At 46.3% G+C, this 16712-nt stretch overlaps 1 protein-coding gene across 2 annotated transcripts in view; it reads right to left on the bottom strand.

Annotated features, from left to right (window-relative positions):
• Positions 1-16712, bottom strand: part of SEMA5B (semaphorin 5B) — a 341594-nt gene that overhangs the window by 30142 nt on the left and 294740 nt on the right. For both annotated transcript variants that reach the window (XM_075001545.1, XM_075001546.1), the window contains exons 14-20: positions 15649-15830; positions 11807-11950; positions 9860-10007; positions 8146-8371; positions 7210-7428; positions 1728-1898; positions 664-813 (exon numbers count right to left, since the gene is read on the bottom strand). In XM_075001545.1, coding sequence (XP_074857646.1) covers positions 664-813; positions 1728-1898; positions 7210-7428; positions 8146-8371; positions 9860-10007; positions 11807-11950; positions 15649-15830 — 1240 coding nt within the window. The remainder of the gene's footprint in view (positions 1-663; positions 814-1727; positions 1899-7209; positions 7429-8145; positions 8372-9859; positions 10008-11806; positions 11951-15648; positions 15831-16712) is intronic.

The raw sequence follows: 16712 nt of genomic DNA, 5'->3' as shown, positions 1-16712 counted from the left end.
GCATTGGGGGAAAGTTGTCATTTTGCCATTAATTGCACTATTTAGGAAATTAACACCCCTTTTGCTCCTTGCAGAAGCAGATTCTGCATTTCACAGCACGCTGCAGGGCTAAGTGGAGAGACTGGCTGATAACATGGACCACACTTTAACAAAACTTTTGCACAAACCCTAGGGTTACAAAGGCACAGCGGAGACAAGAGCACTTAAAGGGGTTCTGCAGATTAAAACCGCTAAATATTGTGTCAAACTCACCTGCCACAAAGCCTCAGGTTCCAGGTGTTCATGAACCTCGGCCTGTCAGCAAATCTGTAGCCCTCTGCCCACATTAGTCCCACAAGCCCAGATGCCTTCCCCTGTGGGATGGTTCCCCTGGGTTGTCTGAATGACTCAAACTCCAGTTGCCGAGGTTCATGCTAATACCAGGGTCCAATCAATTAACACTTTCCGAGTTGTGCCTGGCAGGGCTTAGCAGTCCTAGTTCACACGAAGCAGCTCACTTCAGTCACTGCAGCTGGAAACAGCACTGCCTTACAGAAGAGCGGGGCTGCTTTATTTCTAATGGGCACCCAAACTCCTTGGACAGCTCTGGGCATTGCACCCTATGCTGCCTGATGGTCCTTCCTCCTGAGAGACACCTACCATGGTGGGTCCTGCTGCACCTACCGGGAATTTCATTGTACAAGCAGTCTTGGTACTGTGTGCTATTTCCAATGCACTGGGAGGACTCTGGATTGTGCATCTCACAGTAACGGCTGCGATATTGGATCCCATCTTCATTGCACAGGCTCCACTCTGACCAGTCCGACCAGCCCCCTGAAACCCAACAGTCTGAAATCAGGAATAACGCACACACAAGGCCACCACAGGAGGTGGCCACCGGTTCAATCCCAACTTCCCCAATGCTTGGTAGTGTCTGAATCCTGGCTCTGGTGCAGGCCCATTTCTGGTATGGCCCACACCAGGGAGCCTTCAGGGGACTGGATTTAATCACCTCAATAGAAGCAATGTTACTATTAGGCAACCTATGCTACACATTCCACCAGTGAGTGCAAAACAGCCTGAAGCCTCCGGGCCCCAGAAGGAAAACCGTCATGGGGCACAGAGTGTGCAGAGACTCCTAGAGCAGACCTCTCCCTGTAGCAGCATAGGAGCTGGTTGGGGTTTTGTTCTAGAGGACGTAATGCCCTCCAGGCAGCCGTAGGCAGTCAGTGGAACTTAGAGCAGCCTCAGGCTCCTCTAATGTCCTACTGGCCACCAGCCACACACAGACAACCAACCCAGGATCTGGGGGGCACACAGATGGCTCCAGACCAATCCTACAGCTTTTTCTCACCTTGCCTTCAGGTTGTGATGTGCGCTCCTCAGCCATCCTGTGTAGCCCAATGCAGGGAAGGAAAATCCCTTGTCAACTGCACAAGCAGTTTGGAAACTCCATTGGCCCCAAACTGATCTGCTTTTTCAATTCTTTTAAATTTAAATGGATCTTTTGCCAACCAGATTTCATCTGGCTGACTGGTTCTGGAATAGTAGGCCATGTTCTAGTGAGTGAGTTAAGAGGAAGGTGATGCATTTTGTTTTCTTTGAAGAATAAGGTGTCTTCTTTTCCCTGGTTCAATATAGGTTTACTAAATGGGTAGGGGAACTTTTTATTTTTTAAATACTCATTTGCTGGTGGGTTTGTTTCCACCCTCCCTACCCAATTTGAACAGGAGAAAACCACCTGCTACCTTTGCAGGGGTGTGTGTTGCAGAGCGCCTCCTCGGTGTGCAGGCCGATGCAGATATCCTCCCCACTGGATGGTGCTGGGTTGGTACAGGTACGGGTGCGCTGGTAATGTCCTCCTCCACAGGTTGCTGAACACTGAGACCAAGGGGTCCAGCAAGACCACGAACCTTTTACTGAGGATCATAAGACACAAAACAGAGACACAAGCTGGCTTTTACTTCCTCTATTTAGGATGAAGCTTGCAGGACAACTTGAGTCTCAAAACTTCTAGACAGTGCCATCCAAGCTAGCAAGCTATTTTTGTGCCAGTAAGACTAGGGATTTCCTGGTGCAATATCTGTGCCTGAAAATGGATGACTTAAACCACCTAAGGGGTTAAATGGTGTATTCCACAGATGCTGAATCAAACATCTGTCATTCAGCAGGACAAAGGCCTGTATCTTAGAGTGCTCTAAAGGAAACTATTATTTTGTATATGTCTTTGTTGTTACACATGTACGAACATAAGAACATAAGAATGGCCATACTGGGTCAGACCAAAGGTCCATCCAGCCCAGTATCCCGTCTGCCGACAGTGGCCAATGCCAGGTGCCCCAGAGAAGGAGAACAGAAGACAATGATCAAGTGATTTATCTCCTGCCATCCATCTCCTGCCCTTGTACTGAAGGCTAGGGGCACCATACTTTACCCCTGGCTAATAGCCATTTATGGACCTAACCTGCAAAAATTTATCAAGCTCTTTTTTAAACCCTAATAGAGTCCTGGTCTTCACAGCCTCCTCTGGCAAGGAGTTCCACAGGTTGACTGTGCGCTGTGTGAAGAAAAATTTCCTTTTATTAGTTTTGAACCTACTACCCATCAATTTCATTTGGTGTCCCCTAGTTCTTGTACTATGGGAAAAGGTAAATAATTTTTCTATATTCACTTTCTCCACACCATTCATGATTTTATATACCTCTATCATATCGCCCCTCAATCGCCTCTTTTCCAGACTGAAAAGTCCCAGTCTCTCTAGCCTCTCCCTCTATGGGACCCGTTCCAAACCCCTAATCATCTTAGTTGCCCTTTTCTGAACCTTTTCTAATGCCAATATATCTTTTTTGAGGTGAGGAGACCACATCTGCACACAGTACTCAAGATGTGGGCGTACCATAGTTTTATACAGGGGAAGTATGATACCTTTTGTCTTATTATCTATCCCTTTTTTAATAATTCCTAACATCCTATTTGCTTTACTAACTGCCGCTGCACACTGCGTGGATGTCTTCAGAGAACTATCCACTATAACTCCAAGATCCCTTTCCTGATCTGTCGTAGCTAAATTTGACCCCATCATGTTGTACATGTAATTTGGGTTATTTTTTCCAATGTGCATTACCTTACACTTACCCACATTAAATTTCATTTGCCATTTTGCTGCCCAATCACTCAGTTTGCTGAGATCTTTTTGTAGTTCTTCACAATCCCTTTTGGTTTTGACTGTCCTGAACAACTTGGTGTCATCTGAAAACTTTGCCACCTCACTGCTTACCTCATTTTCTAGATCATTGATGAACAAGTTGAACAGGATCGGTCCCAGGACTGACCCCTGGGGAACACCACTAGTTACCCCCCTCCATTGTGAAAATTCACCATTTATTCCAACCCTTTGTTTTCTATCTTTTAACAAATTCCCGATCCATGAAAGGATCTTTCCTCCTATCCCATGACCGCCTAATTTACATAAAAGCCTTTGGTGTGGGACCGTGTCAAAGGCTTTCTGGAAATCTAGGTATATTATGTCCACTGGGTGCCCCTTGTCCGCATGTTTATTAACCCCTTCAAAGAATTCTAATAGATTAGTTAGACACGACTTCCCTCTGCAGAAACCATGCTGACTTTTGCCCAACGATTCGTGCTCTTCTACGTGCCTTGCAATTTTATTCTTTACTATTGTTTCTACTAATTTGCCTGGTACTGATGTTAGACTTATCGGTCTATAATTGCCAGGGTCTCCTCTGGAGCCTTTTTTAAATATTGGCGTTATATTGGCCATCTTCCAGTCATTGGGTACCGAAGTGGATTTAAAGGATAGGTTACAAACCACTGTTAATAACTCCGCAATTTCACATTTGAGTTCTTTCAGAACCCTTGGGTGAATACCGTCTGGTCCTGGAGACTTGTTACTATTCAGCTTATCAATTAACTCCAAAACCTCCTCTAATGTACAGTATAGCCAAGTTCATTATGTATTATTTACCTATTTCCTGACAAGGCCCACTTCATCTACAGGGAGGGTGAACTACCAAGATTTCTTAGAAGCAAACAGCTGCTACAACCCAAACGTTATTAGTGCAGTAATTAGCCTTTGAGTTTGCCTAGCATCTTTCCTCTGAAGAGATCCAAGAGCTTTAGTTAACAGGAATTCTTAGCACACACTTGTGAGGTGTCACATATCAGAGAAGTAGCTGTGTTAGTCTGTATCGTCAAAAACAACAAGCCCAGTGGCACCTTATAGACTAACAGATATTTTGGAGCATAAGCTTTTGTGGGCAAAGACCTGCTTTGTTAGAAGCGGATGTTTTATGCCTCTGACGAAGCGGGTCTTTGCCCACAAAAGCTTATGCTCCAAAATATCTGCTAGTCTATAAGGTGCCACAGGACTTCTTGTTGTTACTTGTGAGGTTTGTATATCTACCCCTTTTACCCACTGGAAAACTGAAGCACAGAAAAATGATTTGACCCACAGTCACAGCCAGTCAATGGCAAAGCTGAGAATGGAACCTATGGGTCCAGGCTCCAAGATCAACGTTCCCTAGGGAGCTTGTGCAGCCACTCAGGGGAGAGTCAAATGCTGCCCAGCTGGTAAGTGTTTTGTTTCTTGCATGTGAACATGCATCAGTGCACATAAACCAACTTATTCTGCGTGTGAATGGAAAAAATCTGCACACGGATGGAAAAGATTAGAGGGAACATTGTCCAGGAACGATATTCTGGCTACTAGACACTCTCCCACTTTTTCTCAGTTCGATGCTCCATTCCTTCAAATGTGACCTTAAAACGACCTGGTGATTCAGCGCACCACAGACTGGTGTATTTACACACACACACAGAAGGAGGGAGGCAGAGCTAAACAGATATTGGAGCCGTGCACTTAAAACCAGGTGCCCTACACTGGGGTGTGCAAAGTGGGGAGACATTTTGCAAAGGGGAGCAGCACCATTGGCTCCTCCCACCTCCTGTGGTTTTCACTGCCTCCCCAACTCTCTGCTGTCTCCTCACAGCTGTCTCCGCCCCTGCTGTCGCCAAGGGAATGCCCCGCCCCCTGCCGCTGGGCCAATGGGAACGTTCAGAAGCCCTGAGTCAAGCGGCAGGGCCAAGTCAGCAAGTTCCTGGCTTGGTAAGGCAGCCACATTAGTCCCCTCAGCCCTTATCACACTGGCCCCCGGGGTCCCCTGAGACACCTGCGGGGGTGCAGGACTGCCTTCAGCCTGGTGCTACTGCCGCTCATCAGCACAGCGCAGCCGTGAGTCCCCTTGAGCCCCCCACGTATCCTCGTGGGGCTCTCCCACAGAACACCCCTCCCCTTTGAAGCACCCCTTGGAACCCCCCAAAACCTCCTTCCTGAGCATCCCACCCGCTTCCTGAGTGCTCCTCTCCACATGCCCTCCTGGTTGGGGGGACCCAGCTAACTGCAAGGATGAAAAGTGGCTCTTTTATATCTTGTGCCTTGCACACCCCCAGAACCCGTACCCCACCCCCCCATGGAGGGGCAGCCCCTCCAGGGGGAGAGCCATTCCACATGGGGTCCTGCACTTAAGGGCTGCAGGGCCACGGGGGCACAAGCTGTAGGTGACAGGAGCAGTGCGGGAAGCCTGGCTAACCTGATGGCTGCAAGGAGCAGGAAGGAGGCACAGGTGGTTGTGAATGACAGTCAGCATGTCCCCTTCCACTGGGAAAGGGCTGACGAGCAGTGCTGCAGGGAAGTGGGGGGCCTCATCCAGCTGGCAGATGTAGCTCGCCACCACTGATGTCGCTGATGCAGGGCGTGCAGCTGCCTAGGGCACCATGAAATTTGGGACAATTTGATGCCTCCAAGTTTGCGGGGCCCTACACACCTGTGTATTTTCCATATTGGTTGGGACAGCCATGCTCAAAACTGCATGCGATAAAGCTTAGAGCAAAAAAGAACAAAGGAAAAGCTGAGCAGGCTGCACAAGGGGACATGCTCGTCAGTGATAAGCCACTGGGACGTTCCAAAACAGTAACAACAGCCATGTTTGCAGAGTTCACACTTTTCATTTTCAGAGGTCTTGTGGCTTAAATGTTGCCCTCTCATTGCGCTCTCAACATTATGATGTTGTCTCTCCTGTCTCAAAAAGGGAGCATTAGCTTTTGGGCTGCCATCTCCCTAGGATTGTCCTGGAGTCTCCAGGAATTAAGGATTAATCTTGAATTTAAGATTATGTCATGTGATGAAACATCCAAGAACACATCCAGACAAAACCCCATTCAGCTTTGCCTGGAAGATTTTAAAATATACTAAATACAATCAATGATACTTAATTTCAGTGATTTCACCCCGATGCCAATAAGTGTTTCACAGGAAGAGGCTGAGCATTGCTCCTGTTCGGGGTGAAGTGACTTGCTGAGACTGTTTCTGTGGGTTGCAGTGGTGTGGAGTGGCTGAAGCTCATGGAGTAAGTAAGTTCCTACTTAATTCACAATTCTGTGGAAATAGAGGATCCCACAAAATTTTACTCTCCCTACAGTTTAGACAGTGGGAGCCCCATTTGCCCTGGTGGCCAAGAGTGAGAGCCCCTGGCATCAGCCCCCGAGAATGGAAAAATCACAGAAAAGGAACAATAGGCCTTATTACCGAAAAACATAAGATCCATCATTATTTTTCCATGATTCTCCACAGCTTGTCAGAGAGTGAATCACAATATTTTAACAATCAACCCACAATTCAAGCAGGGCCTTCACTGTGAGTGCTATTCTGTACCGAAAGTGCGACTAAAACATGAGGCCAAATTGAAAAAAACCAAACAAAACCAGGTAACCTGGCACGAAAACTCCCCACGGGTCATGCAGGAAACGCTAACTGATGTCAGAAGGAGAGTCCCACTGTGAGAATTATATAAGAGGCAAGGAGTAGGAAGAAATACATGTTCACCAAAAAAAAAGAAAATTGCCTCAACAAGTAAGGGCACGACCCTGCCTCCTTCCAGATGGAGCACTATGCCTGCCCAAGTATGTGTTGGTCACCCTCTGGAAGCCAGAAAAATGGATGCTAAACTACAGCGCTGTCTTTTAGAGCATGTTAGTATGCCACCCCTAGGGATGTCCTAAGGCATCGCATGAAGTGTGCCTGTAGCACAGGGTGCCCAAAGCTAATTTAAACACCCTCCCAAAAAGCAATAAAGGTTAATAAGCGACGTTTAGAACGACTGAGCCTTTGCAAGATAAGTGCATAATTTTGCGGATGAAACAAATGATTTTCACCTGGGCAGGGGTGTGGGTTACAATCTTGGTACTCCGTTGCCGACCCCACGCAGGGCAGGCCGCCATTCTTAGGCTCTGGGTTTGTGCATGTCCTCTTCCGGATGCGAAAGCCCAATTCACAGTCCCGGGAACAGGATGACCAGGCCCCCCAAAAGGACCAGCCCCCATTGATAATCCGAGCCGGGGTCTTACCGGTCTTTAGGAGATCATCAACTAGAGCTTTGAGAAATACAAACAAGACAGGAGAAGTGTTAACAAGGGGTAGCCTGGCTGTAGCCTGGAACAATCTCCTAACAAACAATTTGGTGGTAACTGTTTCCCCCTGCAGTGCGGGAAACACAGTACCAACAATGTGAAGCCAAAAGTGTGAGCAATGGAGCAATCGGGCTTCCTTGTGGAAACTGAATGAAGTGAAAAACCAAGCCTGCGATATCCCAGGGGCAACAAACCGAGCAGGGCCAAACTGGGCCTGAAAGGCCCTGACCAGTTGTTAAGTGGCAGCACAGAGATGCTCTACACCACAGGTAGCAAGCAGAAGGGTCCATGCCCTCCCCTTGGACCTCCAGAGCACGTAGTGGGAGTGTACACCCCATACTTCAGGATGGCGCTCTCCTCTTCCCACCGCTAGCGAGAATGGATGAGGCTATGCCTTCTCTTCCCCCCACCCCACCCCGCCCCAGAGCCTCAGCCCTCTGCAGGCACTACGAGGAAGCAATCCCTACATTCCCATAAGAAGGCTCCTTGCAGCCTCCCTGAGTGGTTCTCTCATGCCAGAGCCAGTGATGGGTAGACCTAAAGACTCTCATCAGCCCTGCATTATGTGGCAGTGCCAGAACACAGTAAGCGCTTACTCTTGTCTGTGGCACCCCACCGCCCCCAGAAACAATGTGCTGCTGAGCTCGGCCCTAGGGCTACCAGCGAGCCGGTGGGACGTACAGTCCGTATCACAGACCGCTGAGCCGTCATTGGGGCAGAACCGACTCTCCGTCTTCTTCCTCCCAAACTGCAGCTCGTGCGGGTCAGCCAGCTGGGCACGACAGGTGTAGCGGAAGCGCTGCTCCTGGCGGGCTCCATTCTGGGTGAGGTTGACGGGCATCCAGGGGGTCCAGGGCGTGTTTCGGCGCACCTCGGGGCAGCTGTCCGGATTGCAGGTCTTGTATTCCTACCAACCAGGAAAACCTTTTCTGGTTACTGACTAGAATGGCTGCAGCCCAGCTATGGGGAACAGATTCCTTTATGCTCAAGAAACCAGCACAAGAACCAGTGTCTCTCAGAAGCTGTGCACCTGCAGCACTCTGACTGCTCCAGATACAAGTCACCCCATGCAGGGGGACAGCAAGAGCCAGAGGACTCGAGTGGGAATTAACGGATGCAGAGGTCTCCTACAGATCCTCAGCACGGGATGAATTCCGCCTCCTAGCTTGTGGCCTGTCTCTCCTTACTTGGTTTTGTTTCTTTGCAGATTGCAAGCTCTTTGGAAGTCTCCGCACACGTACACGTGGCACTGTGCCAGTGCAAAATCTGTATCCGCCTCTGCATCCGCAGCCACAAAAACGAGCCACAGATATCCAAATGCATATCTGCAGATGCAGAGCTCTACACAAGTGGACTGTGCCTAACACATTTAGGACAGGGTCACAATGCAAATAACAAACAAAATACATTATAACAACAGTTAATCCCTGGCTGTGAAAAGCATTGGGCTGCTTCTGATAGTTAAGTTTATAGGAGTGCACGGCCCTTCCTTGAAGCAAAAGCCTTAGCCCATTTTCCAGTCTTTTTAGTCCACTCTTGGCATTGTTTATTTCTGAAAAGGGTGTTAAAAAAAAAAAACCTGCCTGGACCATATAGATCCTCAGTCTACGTCTGAGTTCCCAGTGACATCAATATGGGCAGATAGAAGGATCATCCTGGATTCTGACAGCCCCTGCCACCACCACCACATTACGGGATGAATTCCAATGAAGAACACTGAATTCCTGTTTTTAAAAGAGACTAAGGGAATTTCTTCTGGCAGAGGGGTAAGAATGTTCCTGCTTCAGGACTTCAAATGACTTCAGCGTACTTGTGAATAAAACCAAAGAGCTAGGAAAACCCTTCACACACAAGAACCTTTCTAAAACAAATGAATTAAAAATACTTTGCACCCATCAGCTGACAAACTGAAGTAGGGGAGTGTGTGGGGGGTGGGGATAGAGTGGAAATATTAACAGCATATCCCTGAGAGGCTGATTAGATATACTTTCCATTGCCAAACGATTATGAGGCCCTCTTCTGTGGTATGTGCAGGGCTTTCACTAACTACCTCCCCCAGGAGTGAAAATGTGAAGGAAAAAAACTGCTGGAAGGCTCTCAGTTTCCCAAACTATTGAGGGCAAAAGGCCTGATCCAAAGCCAACTGAAATCAGCAGAAAGATACCTCTCCCTTCCTCTTTCCACCTGCGCATCAAATTCCAAGCACTTTGGCTAATTCCCAATGTACAATGAATCCACCGACCTCTCATTCTCCTCACCTGCCCTGCCCGTTAGGAGTTGCTGCTCCTGGCATTTTTCACAAGCACAAAAAAAAAAATGAAACCACAATAAAATCTGTAAGTGAAACATGGGTGATACCTGTAGGCTGAATGCAATGCCAGAAAATAATACATACCACAGCGCAGCCTGGGCAGGTGTTGCCATTCTCACAGGACCTCTGCCTGGAATGTATCCCTCCTCCACAATTTGCACTGCACTTACTCCAGGGGCCCCACGAAGACCAAAATATTGGTAATGGGCAAGGAATGTTCTCGTTGCAGAATCTGAAAAAGCATGGGTGAAGCTTGTCAGAGAATTCACATCACTTATTAGAGACATCAACAGGGCAGAGGGCTATTAGCTACAAATGCAGGATCACAGACAATTCAGACATATTGGGTGAAATTTATGCTCCACTACAGTCAAACTTATGGGGATGGCAGGTTTTGCTGGCACTCCACATAGAAGTGAATTTCACCCTCTATATTTAACCCAGGGAGTTTAAGCATTTTTGGGGAGGTTTGCTAACAAGTTCAGCACCCACATGGGCACATTTTCAAAAGAGTTCACATCTGATCGGGATAATAGAATCAATCAGCCAGATTTTCAGAAACAGCCCCAATCCCCATTCCACGTGTCTCTCCACGCTAAGCATTTTGGAAACTTGGCTCTTCTTTTAGCTGCCCAAAAACCAGAGAAGCACTTTGACATGCTGTCCCAGGTGCCAAGCCCTGGACAAACTGTTCTTTTTTTAATTCTACCCTTACAGTTGTTTGGAAAACAGGAAAACTCACTGACATTTCAGTCTACGCCTAAAAGCAGATTAAGGTCATTTCATGTTTCCTTTTAAAAGACAGCACCATTTTTTTTTTCAACTTTTGAATAAATTCTGTCTCAGTTCTCATCGCCCAAGTCTTTAAACTCAGGCCACAACTGACCACCATGCAGTCTTTAAAAATCATTCTGAATGGACACAAATCAAGCCAAACATAAAGACATCCAGAGTCAGGAAAGTGAAATGAATTAGCCCTTTGCACACTGAGAAATACAGAGATTACCGTCTTAAGTCTCCACTCAAGAGACCAACAAAAATCTGCTGACAAGCAGAAGTGGCCTTTAATGAAAAGTCAAAGCTAGAAACCACCCAGGGATACTTTAAAGCATTTGCTTAAAGAGTGGCTGGACTCTGAGAAGTGACCCTGTGAAAATAATCTTGTTCATTCCAAATTTATCGTCTTTCAATGATTCCAGATAAAATTTCACCACGTTTTCTCCTGTCCAGCCCTGCAAACTCAGCCTGAGATCTGAAAGTCAAGCTGGGTTCTTTCTTTTTCCCCCACATGATTACCCTTAACACAGACCTAACGGGGGGAACTGATGTTATATTTAAGGTGCAGCTGACCTGTGCGCTAACTAAGGCATATGTACACGACTGCCCTGTAGCCGGTGGGGATCAGAACTGCTCAGCTGAGCATCCTAGGTATTATACTGCTAGCAGTGATTCTTTCGTCACACAAGAGGGGTCCTCTGTATAGGGGGCAGGAAGATCATGGGTCTATCCCAGCTACTCCTGAGAACTTGTTGCAGAAGGCATGGTGGCAACCAGTCTAAGACTGTCACAGGCTTGTTACAACAGAGAGGATGGTCAATGTGGGTGAGCTAATGTATCTTAACACTGGAATTCCCCCATTTCTACCTGCTTGACTGGTCAGCCCTAATGCTGCATTAACACTAGCTCTTTGCATTCCATCTACATTAAATACTACATGGAGATGTACCTGTCTCAAAACAGGAAGGAACCCTCAGAGGTCATCAAGTCCAGTACCCTGAACTCACAGAAGGACCTAATCATCATCCCTGACAAATTATTTTTTTAATCTATTTGCCCCAAATCCCTGAATAGCCCCCTCAAGGGCTGGGCTCACAAACTTGGGTTAAGCAGGCCAATGCTCAAACCACTGAACTATCCCTGCCCCCAGCTCAAGACCCATCCTTCCCATGGACACATATTTATAGCCTTGAAAGTGAATGCATTGCCATGGATGAAAGACCCTCTCGTGCTCAGGCTGCTTAGGCTGCTTACCGCTCTTCTCTGCTTTGTCCAACACAGACCCTGCCTCCATATCGTGGAGCAGGATTGCTGCATGATCTCTGACGAACCTGAAAGCCAATCCCACAGGAGGTGCTGCACTGGGCCCAGGCAGACCATGGTGTCCAAGCTCCATTTCTGACAGAGATAAAGGGATGGGGCAGATGAGAAAACAGGCCATTTGGGTTAATCTCAAATCTTCCACTGTCATGATATCTTCAAAGGCTTTGGCTAGAAAATGCCTAAGCGGAAGCCCCACTAAATCACTGGGATACACTAGTTCTAAAAAAAGTACACTTCCTTTCAGCCAGACCGAAGAGATAGGTCCTGAGCTAGGAATGGGATTTTCCAAGACCTCAGCCTTGGCCTAACTCTGCTCCCGCTGAAGTTGATGGCAAAGCTGCCATTGATTTCAAACAAAGCCAAGAGAAGCCAGTTAAAAGCCCCATCTGAAGACTCTCTGAGCTTTCTGTGGTGTTATTGTTAAGGATTGCCTTCTCTCTTCAATCCCTTTCTTCTGGAAGTCTCATTAACCAAGCCCTTCCAACATCTCTTTACTCTCCTGCTCTGCCCAATGTTCTCAGACAACAGCAGAACTTGCCCCTCCTCCCACATTTGCATGTTAAAATCCAAATTCATTGCATAAACTGTTCCTCCCGCAAAATGGGATACAGATGTGATGGGCCACCAGAACCAGCTCTGCCAACGTTAAGGACTTGGGAAGACAACCCCTCTTCATCGAGGGAATGTTGACACTACAGATACATTGTAACTAGGGTTGTGAGGTCATGATTTTATCGTGAGTCTCATCATATTTGGTGTTTTTCGTACAGCCCCAGCTCCTGGAATCCTGCCGTTACATGAGAATCTCAGCTTTCCTAAAAAATAATTAGTATTTAACCTTTGTGACTATAGAGATATGTTTGAAAATTTGACTTTCATGTGACCCTAAATGTACAGAAACCAGAAGACATATAAAAAGAACCCAACATTTATTAATATCTTTTTTTTAAAAAAAAGTCCTCATTATTAAGCTAATCTCATGATTTTGAGAACTGATGTATGATAGGGATTGGCAATACTATTAAATCATAAATCTCAATAGAAATAGGGGACCGAAGAATGAGATTAGAGTCTTTCTTGTGTCACGGATTCTAATCTCATACTGAGCCACCAGACAGTCAGCTATCTCTCTGCCTAAACACCTCATCTCAGTATGTTACTGTTTCTAGTCCAGCAATTTCATTTTGTACTTTCTAACATCTACTAAAGAAAGAGCTCAGGTGCTCTCCTGTTACAGACATGCTTGAAAGCTGAGCTAGGAAACAGATGTTACTTTTCAAAGCCTTCACTGAACTAATAAGGCTGCTGGCAACAAGTGTGTGTTAGTCTGGCACCAATTATGGTACAGGATGAAAGTTAAAACCCAAGTTGCCCTGAAGCTTTTGTGTATTATTGGATCTTGCCTTCTCTGACTTCAGAACAGAGCTGGCCACCCCTCTTCTTCACAAATAGGTGATGGAAGGAGAGATCCTAGTATGGGAAAATCTTACTCTTCTATATTTTAACCCACCCCTAACCTGCCTCCTCCAGGAGGAGAAGTTTTAAACAGAGAAAAAACGCTACAAGGAGAATTTTGTTGTTGCAGGAGGAAAAGAAAAATAAATATATACAAAAATATTCCTCTTAAAATTAACACTTCTTGCCTTCGGATGATTTGTATTCTAAGTGGGGAGAGTTCTTAATGGCCACAAAGAATTCCCATTTGCAGATTTCCACTTCCTGCATTCTAATACAAATCATCTCTAAACATCCTGCTTTCTCTCCATGGAAACATCCCAATGGGATATGAAGGCAATAAAAGGAAATTCTAGGGCTTAAGTGGATGTAAGATGACCAGAAGTCCCTATTATTCAAACCTTCCTGTCTTCCTATGTCTTATGATGAAATGCATATTTCAGTCATTTCTTCTAGACCAGGGGTCTGCAACCTGTGGCTCTGGAGCCACATATGGCTGTTTAAGGACTTCTTTATGGCTCTTAACAGTATAATTTTAAAGCAAATAAAAAATCCTCCTGGTTATTTTTGGTAAATGGTGAATGTCTAAAAGCCCAACAATGAATAACTCATATCTAAATAGCAAATGATATGTGATCTTGAAACACTGGATAATGCTCCCCTTTAATATGTGCAGTGCATTGTGGGATATGATACTATATCTGTGTTTTGATCTTGTTGTTAATAAAGTCTTGATTTTGAAAAGGAAAAAGAAGCTTGTGGAATTCCTGCTGTGAAAGGTAAAATGCATTTTAAGAAAGAAAACTGAAATTAAACATGAAGTGAAATTAAAGTGGATTCAGTAGTAAAAGTCAGGAAGACAGTGGTAGAAACACACACATGTAAAGTGTGAGGAAACAGAATACGTAAAAAGTTTGTGAGCATCCTGCAGTAAACATGTATTGCATGACAAATCATTGTGTGTGTGATGTTCCTAAAATAGGGGTTACAAAAAGTATGATTTTATGTTATTTATTAAGGACTGTCTCGTATTCACATGCCTTGTTGCTCTTGAATAGCTGAATTTTTACCAAAGTCTAAAAAAATGGCTCTTCTTGCTATTTTGTTTGCCGATCCCTATTCTACACTGTTTTCACCACTTCTTCCCACTGGAGGAGAGCCTCTAATGTGAGTGATGCTGAGATATGTGTCCCTCTGGTGGGCCTGACATCAGTCACTGACAGAAAGAGCCACCTTAGTAGGGCTCACCTCAGTACAGGCAGCAGAGCAGTGGCAGGAATGACTGGCTCTGCTGGGTAGGCAGCACAGATGGAAGAATGGACCCCAAAACGCCGTCTCCCAGCCCCCACCATTTAGATCACACTTACAAGGCCAGAAACATAACATGAGTCTGCCTAGCCCATTTTAATCTTCACAGCAATGTTCAGTCATTTCTTATGTAAGCCTCCTGTCACTGCATTGATGTCTCATTACTTTCATTGTACAGTGGGGTAAATTGAGACCCAGAGGGGCTAAGTCCAACACTTTCCAATATACCTATTCACTTGAAGAGTCTCTGCTTCTGGGTGCCTCACTTGAGACCTCTTTGTCCTGTTTTTCAGAGCAGTTGAGACCCTGCAGCTACTATTGACTTAACTGCAATTGCACCCACTTGCACCAGGGCCAAATGTGGACCAGAGGAAAAAAATTATGCCAGTGGAATCAAAGAATCATAGGGCTGGAAGGGACCTCAGGAGGCCATCCAGTCCAGCCCCCGGCTTCAAGCAGGATCAGCCCAACTAAGTCATCCCAGCCAGGACCCTGTCAAGCCGGGACTTAAAAACCCTGAGGGATAGAGAATCCACCACCTCTGTAGGCAACACATTCCAGTGCTTCGCTACCCTCCCGTTGAAGTAGTTTTTCCTAATATCCAACCGACTCCTCTCCTTCTGTAACTTCAGACCATTACTCCTTGTCCTGCCATCTGATACCGCTGAGAACAGTTTCTTGCCATCCTCTTCAGAGCTCCCCTTCAGGAAGTTGAAGGCTGCTATTAACTTATCCCTCAGTCTTCTCTTCTGTAAACCAAGGAGGCCCAGATCCCTCAGCCTATCCTTATAGCTCATGTGCTCCAGCCCCTTAATCATTTTTGTTGTCCTCCGCTGAACCTGCTCCAGCACATCCATATCCTTTTATACTGGGGGGGCCCAAAACTGGGCATAACATTCCAGATGTGGCCTCACCAGTGCCAAATAGAGGGGAACGTCAAATATAGGGGAGTAGAGCAGGCATTTGTGAACCCCTCTGTTCCCCTGCCCCCCCCGGCCATGCAGACGTACCTTGAGCAATTTGCAATCTCGATCCTGGCCCCTTCGCATCCACGACCCCCACAGCGAGGTCGAGGGCTGTCACAGGACCGTGACCTGCACACACAAGAGCCTGTGCTGTCCCCATCCGAATGCTCACATGGTTGCCATGAGGACCAGGGCCCCAGTCTCCCATTTGTTGTCAAATTCTTCAGCTAATTAAAAAGAAAGAAAGAAAGAAAGAAAGAAAAAGAAGAAGTCAGTACAGAGAGTTTACATTTCTGCAGACAGCACCACAATCAACATGGCAAATAAAGCAGCTGAGAGGATTAAGGAGCTGTCAGTGCCTGTGAGCAGGATTCGAAAATGGGGGTTGTTTTCAGTCAATGCTGAGCCAGTATTGACCCTCAGAATCTCACCCTGCATACCTAACACACACACACAAGTACCCACTCCCTTGGGCTACTATCCCATCCCACAAGAACACTGCCTGCCCACCTCCCAAAACCACCACCCCTTCAGATAATATCTCCCACCATCGCAGCCCTTATACCACTGCTTCATTCTGTTCTCATCATCATCGCTCTTCCTGACCAACTGGCAGCTTGAGTCATGGTACTGAGGCATTAACGGCCACAAAAGAATTTCCATTTGCAGATAGACATTGTGCAAGAACAGAATGAAGACACAGTCCCATTCCCAAGGAGCTTACAATCAAAGGGTACGACAAGAGACAACAGGAGGACAGGGACAGATGATCTTTCTGTATTCAGTATCCAAAATGCTACGGTTTAGTAAAGTACTGCTGCAACGTGTGAGATGATTTCCATAGAATTTATTTTTTATTATTTATATTACTGTAGCACCCAGCTGAGCTCAGAACCCCTCTGTGTGAGGTGCTTTTCAAACATAGTCAGAGACAGTCCCTGTCCCAAGCAGCTTACAAGCTAATTGGATAACTGGCAAAGAAGGGGAGATATAATAGAAACACATAGATAAGTGAAATCACTTGCCAGGATCGCACGACAGGTTAATGCCAAAGCAAGGAATACAGAACAGGTCTCCTGTGGCCAGTCCTGTGCCTTATCTACTAACTA

Source organism: Carettochelys insculpta, chromosome 8, assembly GCF_033958435.1.
Source record: "Carettochelys insculpta isolate YL-2023 chromosome 8, ASM3395843v1, whole genome shotgun sequence".
In the NCBI taxonomy this organism is placed as follows: domain Eukaryota; kingdom Metazoa; phylum Chordata; order Testudines; family Carettochelyidae; genus Carettochelys; species Carettochelys insculpta.
Note: the sequence above shows the minus strand (reverse complement) of the source record. Positions and strands in the feature narration are given on the sequence as shown.